General features: G+C 42.0%; 1 protein-coding gene across 1 annotated transcript in view; it reads right to left on the bottom strand.

Annotated features, from left to right (window-relative positions):
• Window positions 1–21525, bottom strand: part of FRRS1L (ferric chelate reductase 1 like) — a 36904-nt gene that overhangs the window by 9016 nt on the left and 6363 nt on the right. Inside the window, exons 2-4 of the mRNA XM_003810945.7 lie at window positions 10328–10412; window positions 7746–7884; window positions 2046–2292 (exon numbers count right to left, since the gene is read on the bottom strand). Coding sequence (XP_003810993.4) covers window positions 2046–2292; window positions 7746–7884; window positions 10328–10412 — 471 coding nt within the window. The remainder of the gene's footprint in view (window positions 1–2045; window positions 2293–7745; window positions 7885–10327; window positions 10413–21525) is intronic.

Raw genomic sequence — 21525 nt, 5'->3', positions numbered from 1 at the left:
ACAGAAGTTTTGAGAGAGCTTATCAGGTAAAGCAGGACCAGATTTGGAGAAGGCTTTGAACTTTAGGCTAGTCTGCCATATATGTAAAAAGATGACCTTCTGAAAATACAACTTTTTCCAATTGGTAAAGCAATTTCAAATACTTGTTTTCACTTAATCCTTACAATAATTCCATGGAATAGGAAGTATTATTATCCCCACTTTAGATATAAGGAAATGAAATTCAGAAATTAAATAACAGGCTAAATATTATACAGCTACCAAGGGGCAGAACCAATACTCAAACTCAAATTTTTAGACTTCAGATCCCACTATTTTAGATTACTCCATTTCTCCAGGCTGAGATATAATTTATTTCCCAGGGTACCGAAAGTAATTGAAGTTATAACTGCAGAGCCACTGTTGGTAATCTGGGAAATTAGCAAATGGAAAAGGTGTCACCAATCTGGAGACAGTCAAGTGTCTTCCCAATTGGCAACAGGCAAAATAAAAGGTAGATTACGTCATCTCTGGGCTGATTGGTGGAAACGAATTGAAGGAAAAAAACAACCAGATCAGATTAGGCAGCAAATAGTTGATGAGCACACAGTAAAGAAAGATGCAATTACCAGGAGCCAGAATGAATTCTCAGTGCAAGGACTGCAAACCAAACTCACTTCCATTCTTGAGCAGGCCCTTAGGCTAATCAACCAGAAGGAATGCTCAAGACTCAGTGTAACTTGATTTTAGCAGTCTCTAAAAGGTCTCATGATATCCTTGGGTCTTTGCTGGGCAAATGCTGCAGAGACTTGCCACCCAAAATGAGGTCATCAATGAACCAGCATGACCAGGGAGCTTATTAGAAATGCAGAATCTTGCCAGGCATGGTAGCTCACACCTGTAATCCCAGCACTTAGGGAGGCCAAAGCTGGTGGATCGGTTGAGCCCAGGAGTTCAAGACCAGCCTGGGCAATATGGCGAAACCCCGTCTGTACTAAAAATACAAAAAAATTAGCCAGGCATAGTGGCGCATGACTCTAGTCCCAGCTACTTGGGAGCCTGAGGTGGGAGGGTCACTTAAACCTGGGAGGTGGAGGCTGCAGTGAGCTGTGATTGTTTCATTGCACTCCAGCCTGGGTGACAGAGCAAGACCCTGGGAGAGGAGGGAAGGGGAGGGGAGACCACTAGAGGGGAGGAGAGAGGGGAAGACCTACAGAAAACTGCACTTTAACAATATAGCCAGGTAATTCCTATACACATAAATATTTAAGGAGTAATGGGTTAAACTATGGGATAATTTGGTAGATTTGTGACTAACAGAATAGTCACAAAGTGGGCCCTAATGAAATGCTTGGTGTCAATCTCTGGAGAAGTCTCCAGAAGCCCTTCCTGTTCAGTACTTTTTATTCTTTCTTTCTTTCTTTCTTCTTCTTCTTCTTCTTTTTTTTTTTTGAATGGAGACAGGGTCTCACTATAGTGCCCAGGCTGGTCTTGAACTCCTGGGCTCAAACCATCCTCCCAAAGTGCTGGGATTACAGGCATGAGCCACCACGTCTGGCCCCTGTTCAGTCTTTTTATATTTACAGCATAGCAGTTAAGAGTATTCATGGGCTTTGGGGTCAGACAGACTTAGGATTGAATTTTAATTCTTCTACTAATTAGTTGTATAGCCTTGAGCAAGTTTCTCAATCTCTCTAAAACAAGGACAATAATACCCATACCTCTCAAGGACATGGTGAGGAGTAAATAAGAATGCTGTGAGAATTGAACAGAGCCCTACATACAGCAGATATATGATCTGTTTCATTAAGCATATCACTCATGACATACTATCTTGTACTGCTGTAGCTTTGCATGTGTGTAACTGTTCATTTGTTTGTCCGTATAATAAGTCCATTATAATAAGTCCATGACAACCTTCTGAAGGTAGGAGTCGCATCTCCTTTTCCTTTAAATGATCCAGAGTGCTTATCGCTCTCTTGTGCACACAGTGTGACTTCAATTAACAATGAACACAAGCACAGTGGTGTCTGGCGTTTAATCCAGATGCTGAAATGTAAGCTTACCCTGAATGGCTGGACCCCAAGCAAACAGATAATACCAACTCAAATGCAGATCAACAATTGTTTCGTCTCTGGGAACATTCACAGGGCGTTTAAATCTGCAGGTGACGCGATTATTCTCAAAAACTCCTTCTTCATCTCTGGCAGGGTTTCTCTGAATCTCCTTTGCCCACTGGCCTACATTGTAGAAGTGCTGTATGCGGACCCTGCCATTGTCATCATGGACGCAGGCCATGACATCATCACCACCCTAACATGAGAAATGATTGAGAAAAAAAAAAGTCAAAGGTTCATCTTTTGCACACTGGTCACTAGAAATATACATTCCATCACCTCTGCAATTTGAAATCCCACCAAAAAAATTCTTTTAAGTGCCATTAAAAAGTCTCAACCAGGAGACCGAAGTTACCATCACAATAAGTGACATTCAGTGCCTCCTGACTGATGTTTGGAGAAGACATTACCACCTATGTGGTAATCCTGCCCAAAACACAAACCAACCTAATCATGAAAAAACAATCAGACAAACTCAAACTGAAGGTCATTCTACAAAAAAAATTAAAAAAATACCTAGCCTATAATCTTCAAGGAGTCAGTGTCATAAAATACCAAAAAAAGAAAAAAAAAAAAGGCTAAGAAACTATTTCAAAATATACATGACAACAAAATGCAGTTCTAGGTGTTCCTACATAGAAATTTGGGCTATAAACCCAAAATTTCCCTAAGGACAGTATTGGGACAAGTAGCAACATATGAAAACAAACAATATATTTAATAATACCATCATATCAGTGTTAAACTTCCTGAATTTAATAAACTATATAATAAAAGAGAACATTCTTGATTTTAGGAGATACCTACTTAAGTATTTAGGGTTAAAGGATTATGATATTTGCTATTTAAATGCCAAAATTCCAGAAAATAACAATCAAAAAAATAATAATCAGTAGTAGTAGCAGTAGCAGTAGCAGTAGCAGTAGCAGCAAGCAGTACAGAGAATAAAGCATGTGTGGCTAATGTCATTATTTATGAAAAAGTTCTGGAACTAGGGAGTAGTGATGGTTGCACAACACTGAATGTAGTTGATGCCACTGCATTGACACTTTAAAATCATAAATTTTGGTGCTACTGCACTCCAGCCTGGATGACAGAGTGAGACCCTGTATCAAAAAAATAAAATAAAATGGTCAATTCTGGCCAGGTGTGGTGACTAGTGCCTGTAATCCCAACAATGTGGGAAGTCAAGACAGGAGGATCATTTGAGCCCAGAAGTTCGAGACCAGTCTAGGCAATACAGTGAGACCCTATCTCTACAAAAAATTAAAAAATTAGCTGGGCATGGGGCTCATGCCTGTAGTCCTAGCTACTCAGGAGGCTGAGGTAGGAGGATCGCTGGGGAGGTTGAGGCTGCAGTGAGTCTTGTTTGTGCCACTGCACTGCAGCTTGGGCAATAGGGTAAGACCCTGTCTCAAAAAATAAAAATAAAAAAATAAATACACAACAACAAAAAATAAAATGGTTAATTTTGTTATGTGCGTTTTACCACAATAAAAAAGTTATTATTTTGTTAATCTAAGTAGCTGTAGTCCCAGCTACTTGGGAGCCTGAGGTGGGAGGGTCACTTAAACCTTTACTAGCCTTCCTGCTTGTCTACAGGTTTACATTTTTTTCAAAACAAGTTTTAAAAAGTTAAAAGAGTTTGGTCAGGTGTGATGGCTCACGCCTATAATCCCAGCACTGTGGAAAGCTGAGGCAGACCACTTGAGGTCAGGAGTTCAAGACCAGCCTGGCCAACATGGTGAAACCTCGTCTCTACTTAAAATAAAAAATTAGCTAGGTGTGGTGGCAGGTGCCTGTAATCCCAGCTACTTGGGAGGCTGAGGCAGGAGAGTCGCTTGAACCTGAGAGGTGGAGGCTGCAGTGAGCCGAAATAGTGCCACTGAACTCCAAGCCTGGGCAATACAGTGAGACTCCACCACAAAAAAATAAAAAGTTACAAAAAAAAGTGTTCATCAGTTGTAATGCATGTACCATCCTGTGCAGGATGTTGATAATGGGGGAGGCTCCCCAGGGGGTATATGGGAAATCTGTACCTTCGGCTCCATTTCACTGTGAACCTAAAACTGCTGTAAAACGTAAAGTCTAATTAAAACACACACACACACGCACACAAAAATGCACCTTTTTTTTTTTCCTGACAGAGTCTCACTGTTGCTCAGGCTGGAGTGCAGTGGCGCGATCTCGGCTCACTGCAACCTCCGCCTCCCGGGTTCAAGCAATTCTCCTGCCTCAGCCTCCCAAGTGGCTGGGACTACAGGCACCCGCCACCATGCCCAGCTAATTTTTGTATTTTTAGTAGAGACAGGGCTTCACTATGTTGGCCAGGCTGGTCTCAAACTCCTGACCTCAGGTGATCCGCCTGCCTCGGCCTCCCAAAGTTCTGGGATTGTGAGCCACTGCGCCCGGCTAATAATGTACCATTTTTAAAAAGGTAAACGCTTTTAAAAAGGGGTTCCATTTTGTTTTTCCTATACATTAGGTTCTCAAAAAAAAATTAATCTGTGCTTTTTCTTGGAATAATACAAGAAAAAAAGAGACCTCTACTTTCACAGATAATATGACAGTAGACACTTTATAGGCCTTTAGATACCAAAATATCAAACAAAATTTGAATGCTCCTCACTCTGCCTCACTCTCCTAATCTTAACAGCCCTACCACGAGTGCAAATGCATTTAGGACAGGAAGTGGTCTCTTTCAATGCAAGCCAGCTTCTGGGTGTGGCATGCCCTGCTGTTTCTCCTGCTGCCTCTAGGGCAGGAGATAAGTAGACTAATATATCCATGCAGTCTTACCAGTGGTACCCATTGTCTTACTACTTGGACTGGAACTCATTGAAGGCTATTCTCCTGGTGACCTCTCCAAGAATAAAGCCACCAGACCAGCCACTGCTTAGACTGCTTACCAGTCTTTTCCTACGACACACCTACAACCCATATATCCAATCCACTTGCAAATCCTGTCAGTCAGTGCTACTTTTTTTTTTTTTTTGAGACAGTCTCGCTCTGTTGCTCAGGGTGGAGTGCAATGGCGCCATCTCAGCTCACTGCAACCTCTGCCTCCCAAGCAATTCTCGTGCCTCTGCCTTCTGAGTAGCTGGGATTACAGGCACCTGCCACCATACCTGGCTAAGTTTTGTGTTTTTAGTAGAGACAGGGTTTCACCATGTTGGCCAGGCTGGTCTCGAACTCCCGACCTCAAGCAATCCACCTGCTTCAGCCTCCCAAAGTGCTGGGATTACAGGTGTGAGCCACCATGCCCAGCCAGTTAGTGCTATTTTCTTTTTCTTTTTCTTTTTTTTTGAGACGGAGTTTCATTCTTGTTGCCCAGGCTGGAGTACAATGGCATGATCTCAGATCACTGCAACCTCCGCCTCCTGGGTTCAAGCGATTCTCCCGCCTCAGCCTCTCCAGTAGCTGGGATTACAGGTGCCCGCCACCACACCCAGATAATTTTTTGTATTTTTAGTAGAGACGGGGTTTCACTATGTTGGCCAGGCTGTTCTCGAACTCCTGACCTCAGGCGATCCACCTGCCTTGGCCTCAGTTAGTGCTACTTTCAAAACATTCAAAATCTGAGCCCTCAGCACTGTCACTGCTGGAACTTTGGTCTAAGCCGCCCTCCTCTCTCCCCTGTAGCCCTACACAAGCCTCAGAATAGGCCAGGTGAAGAGAAGGGCGGGGTGCTCTAGGCAGAAACAGCAACAAGGGCAAAAGCACAGAGGACTGAGAAAGTCTGATAGTTTGGGAACAAGCCTGGCCCAGTGAAGTGGCAAAGAATGGGGCTCCAGAGGAAAGAGAGAAAAACGCAGCAAGGCACAGGGAAGAGCAGGGGCCAGTGATGACAGCTGCCTGTGCACCTAAGGCCCCACCTGTGCCTGGCCACAGTCCTGTCTGAGGTCCAGAGGTTTTCTTGCCCCTGGGTACAGAGGAAGATAAAATTGTTGAAACAAATTCTTAACTTCCCTGATGTAATCCATCATGCCTTTTAAAATGAAGCCTCCACAAAAATTCAAAAAGAGGCCAGGCACGGAAGTGCCTGTAATCCCGGCAATTTGGGAGGCTGAGGTGGGCAGATTGCTTGAGGCCAGGAGTTCGAGACCAGCCTGGCCAATGTGCGAAACCCCATCTCTACTAAAATTACAAAAATTAGCTGGGTGTTTTTTGTATTACAGGTGGGATTACAGGTGTAATCCCAGCTATGGTGGGAGCCCGAGGCAGAAAAATCACTTGAACCCAGGAGGCAAAGGTTGCAGTGAGCCGACATCATGCCATTGCACTCTAGCCGGGGCAACAGAGCAAGACTCTGTCTAAAAAATAAAAAAAAACCCAAAAGGACAGGGTTCGCATGAGCTTCTGGATTGCTGAACAGGTGGAGGTGCCTGAAGGGTAGCACACCCAACAGGGTGTTGAAGCTCCTCACTCCCTTCCCCATGCCTTCCCCTAAGTGTCTCTTCCATCTAACTGTTCATCTGTATCCTTCAAAATAGCCTTCATAATAAATGAGTAAAGTAGGCGGGGTACGGTGGCTCATGCCTGTAATCCCAGGACTCTGAGAGGTCGAGGTGGGTGGATCACCTGAGGTCAGGAGTTTGAGAACAGCCTGGCCAACATGGTGAAACCTCGTCTCTACTAAAAATACAAAAAATTAGCAGGGCGTGGTGGCAGGTGCCCGTAATCCCAGCTACTTGGGATGCTGAGGCAGGAGAATCGCTTGAACCTGGGAGCTGCAGGCTGCAATGAGCCAAGGTCACACCATTGCACTCCAGCCTGGGCAACAAGAGCGAAACTCTATCTCAATAAACAAACAAACAAATAAATAAATTAAATAAATAAATAAATGAGTAAAGTGTTTCTCTGAGTTCTGTGAGCCACTCCAGGAGATTAACTGAACAGAAGGGGGTGGTGGCACCCCAGATTTATAGCTGGCTGGTCAGAAATACAGGTCACAACCTGGGGCTTGTGATGGGTGTCTGAAATGGGGGCAGTCTTGTGGTTTTGAACCCCTAACCTGTGGGATCTAATGCTATCTCCAGGTAGGTAGTGTCAGAAACAAAGTGAATTAGAGGACACCCAGCTGTCCACTGGAGAAATGCTTGGGGTGTGGGGGAACACTCCCACACATCTGGTCACAGAAGTATTCTTTCTGTAGTGAGAATATGAGTAGAGACGGAAAAAAGTTGTTTTTCCCTCTTATAAGTGGTTCTTTCACTTCTGCCTCTGCCATGAAAAAATATGCCTTGGATGACTAGTGAAAACACAGAGAAAACCTGAATCCAACTCATGGACTGGCGTCAAGTCCAGATGAAACCCACCTAAAATGAGCTGCACCCCAGTCAATCCATGAACATGTGAGCAAGCAATAAATGCTCACTGTTATAAGCCATATAAGGCTTATAACATGGGGGCCTCTTCTTGCAGCCTTACTGTGGAAACAGCTGATGAATAGAGGTGCCACAAGACAGCTTGGATTCTGATAGCCAACCCTTTCATTTAAGCTAGCCTGAATTTTTTTTAACTTGCAATCAGAGAGCCATAACTAATTTGATCATTATACTGCTTTGATCAATTAACTTGCTTCTAAAATCAAAATAGCACAGCCAACTAAAGAGAAAAAATCAGCTTCTATCATGTTTTGCATCTTACCATTTTCTTGTCTGAAGAGAATCCAACTGCTACCCAACCATCTGTGTCTGCACTCAGCTCAAATTCTACATCAGCCCCTATCATCCGGTAGCTGAGGAAATAGTCACAGGTCTCTGCATTACAGCCTGGTTTGCCATATCTAGAAGAGATATCGAAAGAGACATTACTGCTTCTACTTACACAAAAGACATTAAGAGAGCATCTACCATGTATCATGTGGGATGCTAAGCAATATTATTAAACACATTGGATTTTTGCTACCTGGAATCTTAAAAACACAGTTTCACTCTCTTAGGAGGAACCTTGGAGATGATCTGCCCCACTTTGTACACAAAAACTGCAATCCTGAGATGGGAAGGGGCTTGCCCGAGGTTGTATAGTGAAGTCAGCGGTTGCAACAGGACTTGAATCTGGGTATCTAAACTCCCAGCCAGTGTTCTCTACATTATATTAATATTAGAGTCTTTTACATGTTAGTTACTACTGAATTATTTCTGAATCCCTTTTAATGGAAAAAGATTCTCCAAGTTAACCATTTAAATTGTTTCTGTTAATGAAATGTATACCAACTCTTTTTAACTTACACATTTTCATATAATCAAACTAACACAAATTTACAAATTCAATATAAATTAAACTAATAAACCAGGAACATTGAAATTCACAGCACTCATGCAACAGATAATGGGGCTTTACTGAAAGTAAATTTCTGCTTATGTGCATGTGGTATCTGATTAGATCGTGCAGGGTCTTTGGAGTTGAGAGCATGTTCTTACTACTCTCTATAGCATGATGGCTCAACTCTTCACTTTTATCTGTTTGAACTGCTGCAAAATCCTTATTTATGCGATACACCAAATGAATACCCCCATCTGGTACTCATGGACCATGAATGAATGCAATATTTATTTATAAATTTTTTTCTTTTTTTTTTTGAGACAGTCTCACTCTGTTGCCCAAGCTGGAGTGCAATGGCGGGATCTTGGCTCACTGCAACCTCCACCTCTTGGGTTCAAGCAATTCTCCTGTCTCAGCCTCCCAAGTAGTTGAGACTACAGGCGTGGGTCACCACACCTGGCTAATTTTTGTATTTTTAGTAGAGACGGGGTTTCACCATGTTGGCCAGGCTGATCTTGAACTCCTGACCTCAGGTGATCCACCCACCTCAGCCTCCCAAAGTGCTGGGATTACAGTCAAGCCACTGTGCTTGGCCTTATTTATAAAATTTGCCTTTGTTCTGTTGGGCTACTTGCTGCTAATATAATTACAAATTCAGACCCTAAAACATACAACAATATAAGGTGATTATCCAGATAGTGAGATTATGCAGACATTCATGTTTTTTTGAGAGCACCACTGAAATAAAAACACAAATTTAAATTTTCTTACAGAGGACTTGTGGATCCTTTCAGAACTGGCAAGCCCTGGTTTGAGGAACACTGTATTACACCATTTGCAGAATGGTAGAAAGTTGAAGCAGTGGGTGGGACAATATATGTGCAGATGGAAGGTATCTAAAGGAACAGGGCACAGGGGTGCTAAGTGTTGAGGAGGGTACAGAAATGTACTACTATGCTGGCAGAAATACCTGAGCAGTCAGGAAGAGATATAATAGGATCAAGGCAACAGGGCACTGGGGTGAAAAAGATGAAAAGGAGCAAGGGAAGTTAAAAAAAGGAGTAAATGGACAAGAAAACAAGTCACTGTGAAGCCAGTAGAGTACTAAAATTCCCTCCCTTCTCAAAATATCCCCCAATCACCAGGTTTATACATTGCTGACCATCTTCCTCAATAAGAACATTTTTGGCTATTTTTATTCATTCCTTAGAAGTGGCCTTGTAATCCAAAGAAAGCTCAAAGCCCCTGTATTCAATTTTTCCTTCTTAGACCTTAAGTACTGAACAACAGCAAAATCAGAACCTTCAGTACAATGACCATCAAAACTTTGCCCCTGACCATCAAATGATTCAGGGGCAATTTGTTTTGGGAAGTAAAGGGTTCAAAGGAGGAGGCTTTCCCAAAGAAGCTGAGCTGTCTAGATGGGAGGCCCATTGTCCACATGACTGTTTTCTAGCCCAGCCCGTCATGTCGTGATACTACTAATAATCATGTAGAGACTCACCATGCCTGAGATAACAAGCTAGCAACAATGAATGCTTAATGACTAGTTAGAATCATACAGATATCCATAGGTCAGGACTATTTATTAAAAAAGGAATTGGGTACTAAACATGTCTATCATTGCCTGTCCTGCCCACAGCCCCTGCTGAATAAGCACAGACACGTTGTGTGTCACATGAGTCTTCTGCATATCAGCAATTGGTGAGTAGGAGACACCTGGAGCAATGGTGGTACAGCTAGAAAAGAACCATGGAAGAATGGTCCCAGGCCCAGGACATACTAAAGTTAAAAGGCCTTTAAGACTGAAAAGCGGGATGGCCATTACGAAACTTCATAACCCTGCTGAGGTGATCAAGGAGCTCAGGCCCCCTGATTAGAAGGAACTGCATGCAATTTAAATACTACCCTGAGAAGTAAATCAGTCTTAGCCTTAAAGTTATCCAACCTGCGGTTCCACCAACCTAAAGCATCCCTTAGTTTTTCCACAGTCGTCCACTTTGATTTTGGCAAATGGATCCACAGGAGGAGCAGTAGGGAAGGGGTAACCTGGGCAGTGAGAATAAAGAAGGGTTAGAAAATCCAGTAACAACTGTTCCAATGAGAATTTTTAAAAATGCGTTGACTGTTTTTTCTCACACATATCGAGAAATGGTTGGGGACTCAGAAAATGGCTTTGATGAAGGCTAATCATCCCCTTCATGGGGGAGGGTGTAGGACACACACCTTTGGACCTAATCTTGCATGTGAACTGAGAGTAGGTGTGTCCTTTTCTCACTTTACAGGAGAGGAACCTGGGACACTGAGAGAGGTACAATTTCATATAACCACGGGCTTACCGCTGTCCCCTGGGAGTTTGAGAGTCACACGTTTAATACAATATACATGCTCTAAGAGAAAAAAGTTAACAGTGATACATTTATATACTTGATAGTGGGGTTTTTCCATTTATATACTTGATAACAGGATTTTTCCATTCCATTTTCAACTTTCATTTTGCGTTAAGCTGTAGGTAACATTTTCTTATGTCACTAAATTCTTTCTTTTTGTTTTTTGTTGTTTTTGAGACAGAGTCTCCCTCTGTTGCCCAGGTTGGAGTGCAGTGGTGCGATCCTGGCTCACTGCAACCTCTGTCTCCTAGGTTCAAGGGATTCTCTTGTCCCAGCCTCCCGAGTAGCTGGGATTACAGGCGCCGGCCATCACACCCGGCTAATTTTTGTATTTTTAGTAGAGACAGGGTTTCACCATATTGCCTAGGCTGGTCTCGAATTCCTGACCTCAAGTGATCCACCCTCCTCAGCCTCCCAAAGTGCTAGGGTTACAGGTGTAAGCCACCGCACCCAACTTGTCGCTAAATTCTTTAAACACATAATTTCTAACCGTTGTCTATCTTTCTTATAAGATTACTTACCACCATAATTCATCAAACCATACATTGAAGGGTAAGGCTGCATTATGCCTCCACTTTGTGAGAGAAATCTTTTCTCCTAGGCTGTTTACTCCACTTACACAGGAATCATGTGAGACTTATCTTGTATTCTCTGCCCAGCATAGTGCTTGGCACTGGACACTGAATAAATGATTGTCAAATGAATAAATAAAATCACCCACAGACATTAGGAAATGTAAATCAGTACGAACTTTTAAAAATCATTCTATTTTATGAGTTTTTTTCTTGTTATTTTTAAGTTTTTTCTTTGGGATTTGTAATGCTACTTTTTTTAAAGTGAGGCTTTGCTAATTTTGTCCATTAGATTTATCATACTTTAAAAAAGCCACCAGGTCACACTTTTCTGGCACACCTCTGTGCACTCTGAATCGTCCATTTTTACTATCCTGGACCTTGATCACATGATAAAGTACAATCTTAACTTTTTACCACCGAAGTAGTTGGATCAAATGCATTACTTTTTCTAGTTTTATGCTTATTTTATGCTAAGTCCTATATCTGCTTCAGTACTAGAGACCAGGGATCCCCAATCCCTGGGCCACTAACCAGTACCAGTCCATGGCCAATTAGGAACTAAGCCGTACAGCAGGAGGTGAGTGGCAGGCAAGCAAACGAAGCTTCACCTGTATTTACAGCCACTCCCCATGGCTTGCATAACTGCCTGAGCTCCACCTCCTCTTAGATCAGCAGTGGCATTAGATTCTCATAGGAGTGCAGTCCCTATTGTGAACTGCATATGTGAAGGATGTAGGTTGTACGCTCCTTATGAGAATCTAATGCCTGATGATCTGTCACTGTCTCCCATCACCCCCAAATGGGACCTTCTAGTTGCAGGAAAACAAGCTCAGGGCTCCCACTGATTCTACATTATGGTGAGTCGTATAATTATTTCATTATATATTACAATGTCATAATAATAGAAATAAAGTGCGCAATAAATGTAATGTACTTGAATCACCCCAAAACCTTCCCCTTGACCCAGTCCATGGAAAAATCGTCTTCCACTAAACCAGTCCCTGGTATCAAAAAGGCTGGGGTTCACTGCTATAGACTGAGTCCTGACTTGAATGAGTTTTGTTTTTTTCTGAATAGTTATTGAGCCACTACAAACTACTGTATGTTAAGCAGCTTCATATACCTTCTTCCTGTTACTTCTCACTACAGTCCTGAGGCCATTTGTCTCAGAATATTTATCCAGGAATTCAATGATTGTTCACTTACATGTTTTTGAAATTCTATAGTTCACTGACAAAGACAATCTCTTTTAATGTTGCATCTGACTCAGGTTCCCCATCTTCTTCCATTTTCAAACATATCATCCTCACTACTTCCTGGCATCTAGAATAATACGTTAGCATACAGCAGATTTCCAGCTCAATAAATACCAGCTATTATTACTACTGGATTATTATCACTATTTTTTTTTTTTTTGAGACAGAGCCTTGCTCTGTTGCCCAGGCTGGAGTGCAGTGGCACGATCTCAGCTCACTGCAACCTCCGCCTCTTGGGTTCAAGCAATTCTCCTGCCTCAGCCTCCTGAGTAGCTGGGATTACAGGCACCCACGACCACGCCTGGCTAATTTTTGTATTTTTCGTAGAGACGGGGTTTCACCATGTTGGTCAGGCTGGTCTCGAACTGCTGACCTCGTGATCCACCTGCCTCAGCCTCCCAAAGTGCTGGGATTACAGGCATGAGCCACTGCGCCTGGCCCTATTAAATTTTGTAAACTGGCCTGAGAAGTAATAACCATTGGGTACGATTGTCTCTTTAAGAACAACAAGTTTCAGCTGGGCATGGTGGCTCACACCTGTAATCCCAGCACTTTGGGAGGCCAAGGTGGGCAGATCATGAGGTCAGGAGATCGAGACCATCCTGGCTAACACAGTGAAACCCGTCTCTACTAAAAAATACAAAAAATTAGCTGGGCGTGGTGGTGGGCGCCTGTAGTCCCAGCTACTCAGGAGGCTGAGGCAGGAGAATGGCAGGAACCCGGGAGGTGGAGCTTGCAGTGAGCCAAGATCGCGCCACTGCACTCCAGCCTGGGTGACAGAGAGAGACTCCATCTCAAAAAAAAAAAAAAAAAAAAAAAAAAAAAAAGAACAACAGGTTTCTAAACTCCAAATGAAAGCAAATTTTGGAACAAAGCTTGCTCATAAATGTTCTGAACTAGTTTATTCATGTTGGCAAATGGCTTCTCAGGACTTTTCTAGCACTAATTTTCTATTATCATATATGCTTCTAAAACTTGTAATAGGAACTTGTGTTCTGTCAAATGCACTTGGACATGCCTTTAATAACATTTTCCTCTTATATTGCAAACTGTTGAAAAATAAAGAATTTGGCCTTTGTCCCCGGTTTCTGGGAGACAAACTCTAAATCTTTGGAATTTCCCAAGTAATGGGAGTGTTTTTGTTCTTCATGAGCCCCTTGGATTACACCTGAGTTTATGCCAAGCAACGGGATGACTAAGAATAGAGGCTGGTCACTGGAAAAACCATGTAATTAGAAGGTTGGGGCTTTGTGCTAGACCTACCTCTAGGGAGGGTTGTGGGGCTGGAGATTGAGTTTAACCATGTGGCCAATGATTAAATCAATCATGCTAACATAGTGAGACCCCAATAAAAACTCTGGACACTGAGGCCCAGTGCAGCTTCCTAGTTGAACACATCGATGTGCTGGGAGGGCAATGTGATAATCCCACGAGGAGAAGGCATGGAAACTCTGCCTTTGGGAGCCTCTCAGACCTCACCCTATGTGTCTTTTCATTGACAGTTCCTGAGTTGTATCCTTTATAATAAAACTGTCATAGTAAAAATAGCACTTTTTTTTCCTGAGTTCTGTGAAACATTCTAGCAAATAGAAGCTGAAGTGGGAAGCTTCTTCTATCTTGTGGGAAGACCCCACATTTATAGCCAGTTGGTCTGAAGTGTGGACAATCTTATTGTGAACTGTGCCCTTTCACTTGTGGGATCTGCACTAACTCTGGGTCATTAGTGTAGGAACTGAATTGCAGTACACCAGTCGGGAGTTGATATTGGAATATAAGCAGAGCAGAATTAGATTTTTTTCCTGAAATTAAATGATCTCTATTTGATATAAAATAAGTTTGGACCATGTGCCAATATTTAAGCTCTTGTCTCTCAGCTACAACCCAGCCTTCTATAGGCTGAGTACTCTGCAAACCATTTCTCCTTTGCCAGGTGCTTAGACTCTGCCAATAGCAAGCATTAGAGGAAGGCAGGAGGAGGGAAAGAGGACTGTTCCTTCCTGTGTGATTGCTGTTCCAATAAGCAAGTTCTCAGCAACTCTACTTCATCCTGGCAGTTGGTCTGAGTTCCCAGCTCGGTGCTAGGCTCCCAGAACCAACCTCATCCCATGCTGCTCCAAGGCATCAGCAGCAGCTGAGCACAGCCTCATTCTCAAAGGATGGGTCACAGCTCTGCGAGGTCCTGGTCTGGGACCTTTTTATAATCTCAAGCCCTTCTCTTTGCAACTCCAGCCCCAAGGATGGTAACTTTCCTGAAGTTATTTTCTGTATGCTATCTTGGTACTCCCTTTTTGCTTCTCCAGTCCCGCAACTTCTTACTTAGACAATTCCCTGGGCTGGTCTTTTGTTTAAACAGCTAGTATGATTTCTATCTTTCTTACTGGAACTTGATTGATGCAGACTAAATGGATTAACCTTTCAATACTGATACAATGTGTTTGCCAAAACTGTAGCTTATTAGTACTTATCCGAAGGCTAGAAAATAAAGACATTCAATAGGATCTATGTTTTACATGCATTAGACAATTCTAATGGGAAATTATTTTAATTGTACAATTCTAAGTACCCTAGGTACACAGAATTAAATTGGTATTTCTTGATTTATGGAACACTCATTATCAGTCTATACAAAGCCAATCTTAGATTTTTCCACCAATCCATCACTAACTCCATTTTCTTCCCCACCTTAGACACTAGGTCCAGCATATTTCATGCATAACCTTCTCCCAAGGATGGAAGTTTTAACAAAAAATGAACACTCTGACACATACGTCTTAGAAAAGCAATATTTTACTATGATAAACTGAAAGGACACATTAGCGATAATGGATAACAGACAATTTGGTGGTGGGGTAAGGTTCTCATCTCAGTCCATTCCATGTAGCATGGAATTCTGCCTGTCCAGGGTAAAGTCCTGCCAGGTTGCAAAAAGTTTTTCATATTCCCAAGATTATCATCCTGAAACTCTTGCATGATTACCTTACACGATAATTACCAAACTGCCTTCAGCAGATCCTGGATCTAAGGTTCAGGTTCCAGGCACAATTTCTCACTCTGCCAACAGCACCCCTTGCCATACTGCCCATAGCTCCACTGCATTAGCCTGTTCATGGCCAGGCACAAAGCCTGGAAATGCCCAAACAGAGCTGACCAGTGAGGGCCCACTGCAACTTACCATTCACCTCTATGTTTATTTTTACATAGGTGTGCTCTTAATATATCACTTGTGTATGTTTTAATTTGCATAAATGACACTGTGCAGTACATCTCATTCTGTTTATTATTTCCCTTTGGAAATCTATCCACATATGTAAGACTGAATATTATTCAGTCATAAAAAATGAAGTACTGATACATGTTACAACATGGATGTACCTTGATTATATAATCTCATTTACATGAAATGTCTAGGATAAGGCTGGGCACGGTGGCTCATGCCTGTAATCCCAGCACTTTAGGAGGCTGAGGCAGGCAGATCACTTGAGGTCAGGAGTTTGAGACCAGCCTGGCCAACATGGCGAAACCCTGTTTCTACTAAAAATACAAAAAAAAAAAAAAAAAAAAAAAGCACACCTGTAGTCCTAGCTACTCAAGAGGCTGACACAGGAGAATTGCTTGAACCTGGGAGGTGGAGGTTGCAGTGAGCTAAAATTGCACCACTGCACTCCAGCCTGGGCGACAGAGCAAGGCTCCATCTCAAAAAAAAAAAAAAAAAAAAAAAAAAAAGGTCCAGGATACACAAATATTGAATCAGAAAGATTCGTGGTTGTCTCGAACTCGGGTGGGGAGGAGGGAGATGAGGGACTGCAGAGTAGTAGCTAAAGGTATAGGATTTCTTTTGGGGATGATGCACATGTTCTAAAATTGATTGTGGTGACAGATGCACAACCCTGTGAATATACTAAAACCCACTGCATTGCACATTTTAATTGGGTGAATTGCATGGTATGTGAATTATACCTCAATAAAACTGTTGCAGAAAAAAAATGGATGTCTTGCATCCCATTCCCTCCCTTCACATAACCCAGTTCTGACTCCAGTGTCATGTACATGATTCATGGAATCAAAATTGTATCCAGAACTCAGGATTCCAGGTAATAATCTAGCCTCTGCATCAGGGGCCGGCACACTAGAGAGTCTGGGATAGATGCAGAGGGAGTTCATTCACCATATTTGTCAAATTTCTCCTTTTTAATTTCATACACAGTTTATCTGTATTTTCACTCTTTCCCTTGATTGGTCATGCCAGAAATTTGTGTATCTTATGAGAGTTTTCAAAACAATCCACATTCAGTTTGGGTCATCACCTCATTTTCACATGTATTTTCCATTTCATTTATTCCCACCCAGATCTGTTATTTCCTGCCTTTTTCTTTCCATTTTTAATTGAATGCTTAGCTTACTTTCTTTTTTTTTGAGATGGAGTCTCACTCTGTTGCCCAGGCTGGAGTGCAGTGGCACGATCTCGCCTCACTGCAACCTCCGCCTCCCGGGTTCAAGCGATTCTCCTGCCTCAGCCTCCCAAGTAGCTGGAACTACAGGGGTGGACCACCACGCCCAGCTAATTTTTTTGTACTTTTAGTAGAGACGGGGTTTCACCGTGTTAGCCAGGATGGTCTCAATCTCCTGACCTCGTGATCCGCCCGCCTCGGCCTCCCAAAGTGCTGGGATTACAGGCATGAGCCACTGCACCTGGACGTTTTTTTTTTTTTTTTTGAGACAGGGTCTTGCTGTCTCACCCAGGCTGGAGTGCACTGGCGCGATGACTGTAACCTCCGCTTCCCCGGCTCAGGTGATCCTCCTACCCCACCCCGGGACTACAGGCATCAGCCACCACACCCAGCTACTTTTTTTTTTATTTTTTGTAGAGACAGGGTTTTGCCATGTTGACCAGGCTGCTCTCCAACTCCCAGGCTCAAGCTATCCGCCCCTCTCGGCCTTCCAAAGTGCTGAGATTACAGTTGTAAGCCACCACGCCCAGCGTCTAATCTTTCTTATTTTCTGATAAATGTATTCAAAACTATAAATTTCCCTCTAAGCTCTCTTTTAGATTCACGCCAGATATTTTGACATGCAGCGCTTTGATGGTCATACGCATATCTTAATTTTCTTTATGATTTTTCTCCTTAACATATAGGTTAATATTGTTTTTATTTACAGACATAGGTGATTTTTTCCCCTAAACTTTTGTTAATTTCAAATCTTACAGCATTGTAATCAGAAGACATCTGTATGAGGTAGACTGTTTTGTAATTTGTTGACTTTCTTATATTCTGGTATATGGCTGATTTTAGTGGATCTTATGTGCTCAAAAAGAGTATGATTCTGTATTTGTGGATTTTACATATCTATTTAATTGAACTTATCATTCATATAATTGAAACTATCTATATATTTTATTTTTATTTTTTGGAGACAGGGCCTCACGGTGTCACCTAGGCTAGAGTGCAGTGGCACAATCATGGCTCATTGCAGCCTCAAATTCCTGGACTCAAGCCATCCTCCTGCCTCAGCACCCTGAGCAGATGGGACCACAGGCAGGTGCCACCATGCCTGGCTAATTTTTTAATTTTTTCGTAGGGAATATGTTGCCCAGGCTGGTCTCAAACTCCTGGTCTCAAAGCTATCCTCCTGCCTTGGTCTCCCTATATCTTTTATTTTAAAAATGTGTTTGATTTTTCAATACCAAGGGTGGTATGTCCAATTACAAATGTTGGTTTATATTTTGCTGTACACCATTTCCATCAGTTACTGCTTTTATTTGGATACTATACTGTTACAGGTAAACATTCCTGATTAGTTTCTTCTATCGATATATGACATAATTTGCTCCTTATGTTTTATCTTCTATATTTTGTCCGATGTTACTGTCATCTTGGTTTTCTTATGGTTCATCTTTGCCTAAAATATCATTTTCCATTCCTTCAGAAATATTTTGTATAGTACTTATGCATATGTACGTGATCAAAACTCTTCTGTAATGTTCCTTTCTCATTGTGTCCTTGTCTGGTTTTGCTAATAAGGTTATGTTATCCTCATAAACAAGCTGGAAACTATTCCTTCTTTGAGGGTCCTTTGAAATAATGTGTTTAAGGTTAGCATCAGCTGTCACTTGAGTGTCTGGTAGAACTGAGCCTGGAGCTTTCTTGGTTGGAAGATTTTTTTAACTGATTCAATTTCTTTGATGGGTAAAAAATTTTTCAGTTTTTCTAATTTTTCTTGAGTCAGTTTTTGGTAAGTTGCATTTTTTTTCTAGGAATTTGTCCATTTAAATTTTCGAGTGTATTGGCATAAAACTGTTCCTTGTATTTCTTATTAGCTTATCTGCTTTCATTTTTAGTAAGCTCTAATTCACATACCGTAAAATTCACCTTTTTCAAGTATACAGATCAGTGTTTTTTAATATATTCATAAGGTTATGCAACCATCACCACTATCTAATTCACAAACACTTCCATGATTCCAAGAAGAACCCCTGTACCTGTTAGCAGTCACTCCCAATTCCCCCTCCTCTCAGCCCCTGGCAACCATGAATCCACTTTCTACCTCTATGGATTTGCTTATTCTGGACATTTTATATCAATGGAATCATACAACATGTGGTCTTTTGTGTCTGACTTCCTTCACTTAGCATAATATTTTCAAGGTTCATTACATGGTAGCATGTATCAGAACTTCACTCCTTTTTCTGGCTAAATAATATTCCATTGTATGGATCAACCACATGTGTATATCCATTCATCAGTTTGATAGACATTTGGGTTGTTTCCACTTTTTGGCTATTACAAATGCTGCTGCTATGGACAAGTTTTTGTGTGAACATATGTTTCCAATTCCCTTGGAGTAGAAATGCTGCATCATATGGTAATTCTGTGTTTAACTTTTTGAGAAACTGCCAAACTATTTTCCAAAGTAGCTGCACCATTTCACATCCTTACCAACAATGTATGAGAGGTCCAATTTCTTCACATCCTTGCCAGGACTTGTTATTTTCCTTTTAAAAAAATCAACCATCCTAGTGGGTGTGAAATGGTATCTCTTTATGATTTGGATTTGCATTTCCTTAACAGCCCATGATGTTGGGCATCTTTTCATGAGCTTGTTGGCAATTTGTATGTCTTCTTTGGAAAAATGTCTTTTTAAAGCTTTTTTCTATTTTTAAATTGGATTATCTTTTTATTAAGTTGTAATAATTACAATTTAATTAGCTTTTTAATCTCTGCTATGTCTAAGGTTCCCCCTTTGTCATTCTTAATATTATTTCTTTTTTTCTTGATTAATTTTGCCAGATGGTTAATTTTATATGTCAATTTGGCTGGCCAAAGTGCCCAGATATGTGGTTTAAAGAACCTGAATGTTTCTTTAAGCGTGTTTTAGGAGTGGATTAACATTTAAGTGGGTGGGCCGGGCGTGGTGGCTCACACCTGTAATCCCAGCACTCTGGCCAAGGTGGGTGGATCACGAGGTCAGGGGTTCGAGACCAGCCTGACCAACATGGTGAAACCCTGTCTTTACTAAAAATACAAAAATTTGCCAGGCATGGTGGGACCCACCTGTAATCCCAGCTACTTGGGAAGCTGAGGCAGGAGAATCGCTTGAACCTGGGAAGTGTAGTGAGCCAAGATCGCGCCATTGCATTCCAGCCTGGGTGACAGAGCGAGACTCTGTCTCAACAACAACAACAACCAAAAAAACATTTAAGTAGGTGGCCTTTGAGCAAAGTAGATTGCCCTCCATAATGCAAGTTGGCCTCATCCAATCAGTCAAAGGCCTGAAGAGAACAAAAAGAGTGACCTCCACCAACCAGTGTAGCAGCAGATGGCCTTTGGACCTGACTTGCAAACATCAGCTCATCTCTGGGTCTCCAGCCTGCCGACCCAACCTGCAGACTGTGGAACCTGCCAGCCTCCATAATCATGTGAACCAGTTCCTTAAAATAAATCTGTCTACATAGATACATATCCTATTGCTTTTGTTTCTCTGGAGAACCCTGACTATACACTTATCTGTCTTATTAATATTTTCAAAGAATCACTTTAGGCTTTGTGGATCCCCTTTACTGAATATTTGGTTTCTATTTCATTAATTCTGCTATATCTTTATTATTTTGTTATTTGTTTCCTTCTACTATCTTTAGATTTATTCCCTTCTTTTTGTCACTTCACAGTTTTCGGCCTTTCTTCTTTTCTTCTATCAGTTTAAACCCAACAGCCAACTGCCTCCAGGGGTTTCTCCCTGGATATTCCACAAGCAAATCAATTCCAGATGAGTTCCTCCACCTCCCAAAAGCTATCGCTCCTATGTTCCTTATCTTAGTGGATAATCCCACTAGCCACCTACAGTCTCACAATCCTGAAACCTCAGTCCTAAGTTTCTCCCTTTCCCCAACCTGGCACATTTACTCAGCCATCACTTCCTGTTATTCCTTTTATTTATTTATTTTGAGACAGGGTCTCACTCTGTCACCCAGACTGGAGTACAGTGGTATGAACATGGCTCACTGTAGCCTCGACCTCCTAGGCTCAAGTGATCCTCCTGCCTCAGCCTCTCATGTAGCTGGGATCACAGCTGTGTGCCACCACGCCTGGTTAACTTTTTTATCTTTTTGTAGAGATGGGGTATCACTTTGTTGCCCAAGCTGATCTCAAACTCCTGGGCTCCTCTCAAAGTGCTGGGATTACAGGCATGAGCCACCGCACCTGACCACTTCTTGTTATTCCTACCTCAGAAACCAGAGCCTGACTTTTGGCTGTAGTTCTACCTCTTATCTGGTTCTCTGGCTTCTCTCTCACTCCTTCTGCCCTGCTGCCATCTTTCTGAGAAAGAAATCTTTTTTTTTTTTTTTTTTAGACAGAGTCTCGCTCTGTCACCCAAGCTGGAGTGCAATGGCATGATCTTGGCTCACTGCAACCTCCACCTCCCAGGTTCAAGTGGTTCTCCTGCC

The sequence above is a fragment of the Pan paniscus genome, chromosome 11 (genome assembly GCF_029289425.2).
Source record: "Pan paniscus chromosome 11, NHGRI_mPanPan1-v2.0_pri, whole genome shotgun sequence".
In the NCBI taxonomy this organism is placed as follows: domain Eukaryota; kingdom Metazoa; phylum Chordata; class Mammalia; order Primates; family Hominidae; genus Pan; species Pan paniscus.
Note: the sequence above shows the minus strand (reverse complement) of the source record. Positions and strands in the feature narration are given on the sequence as shown.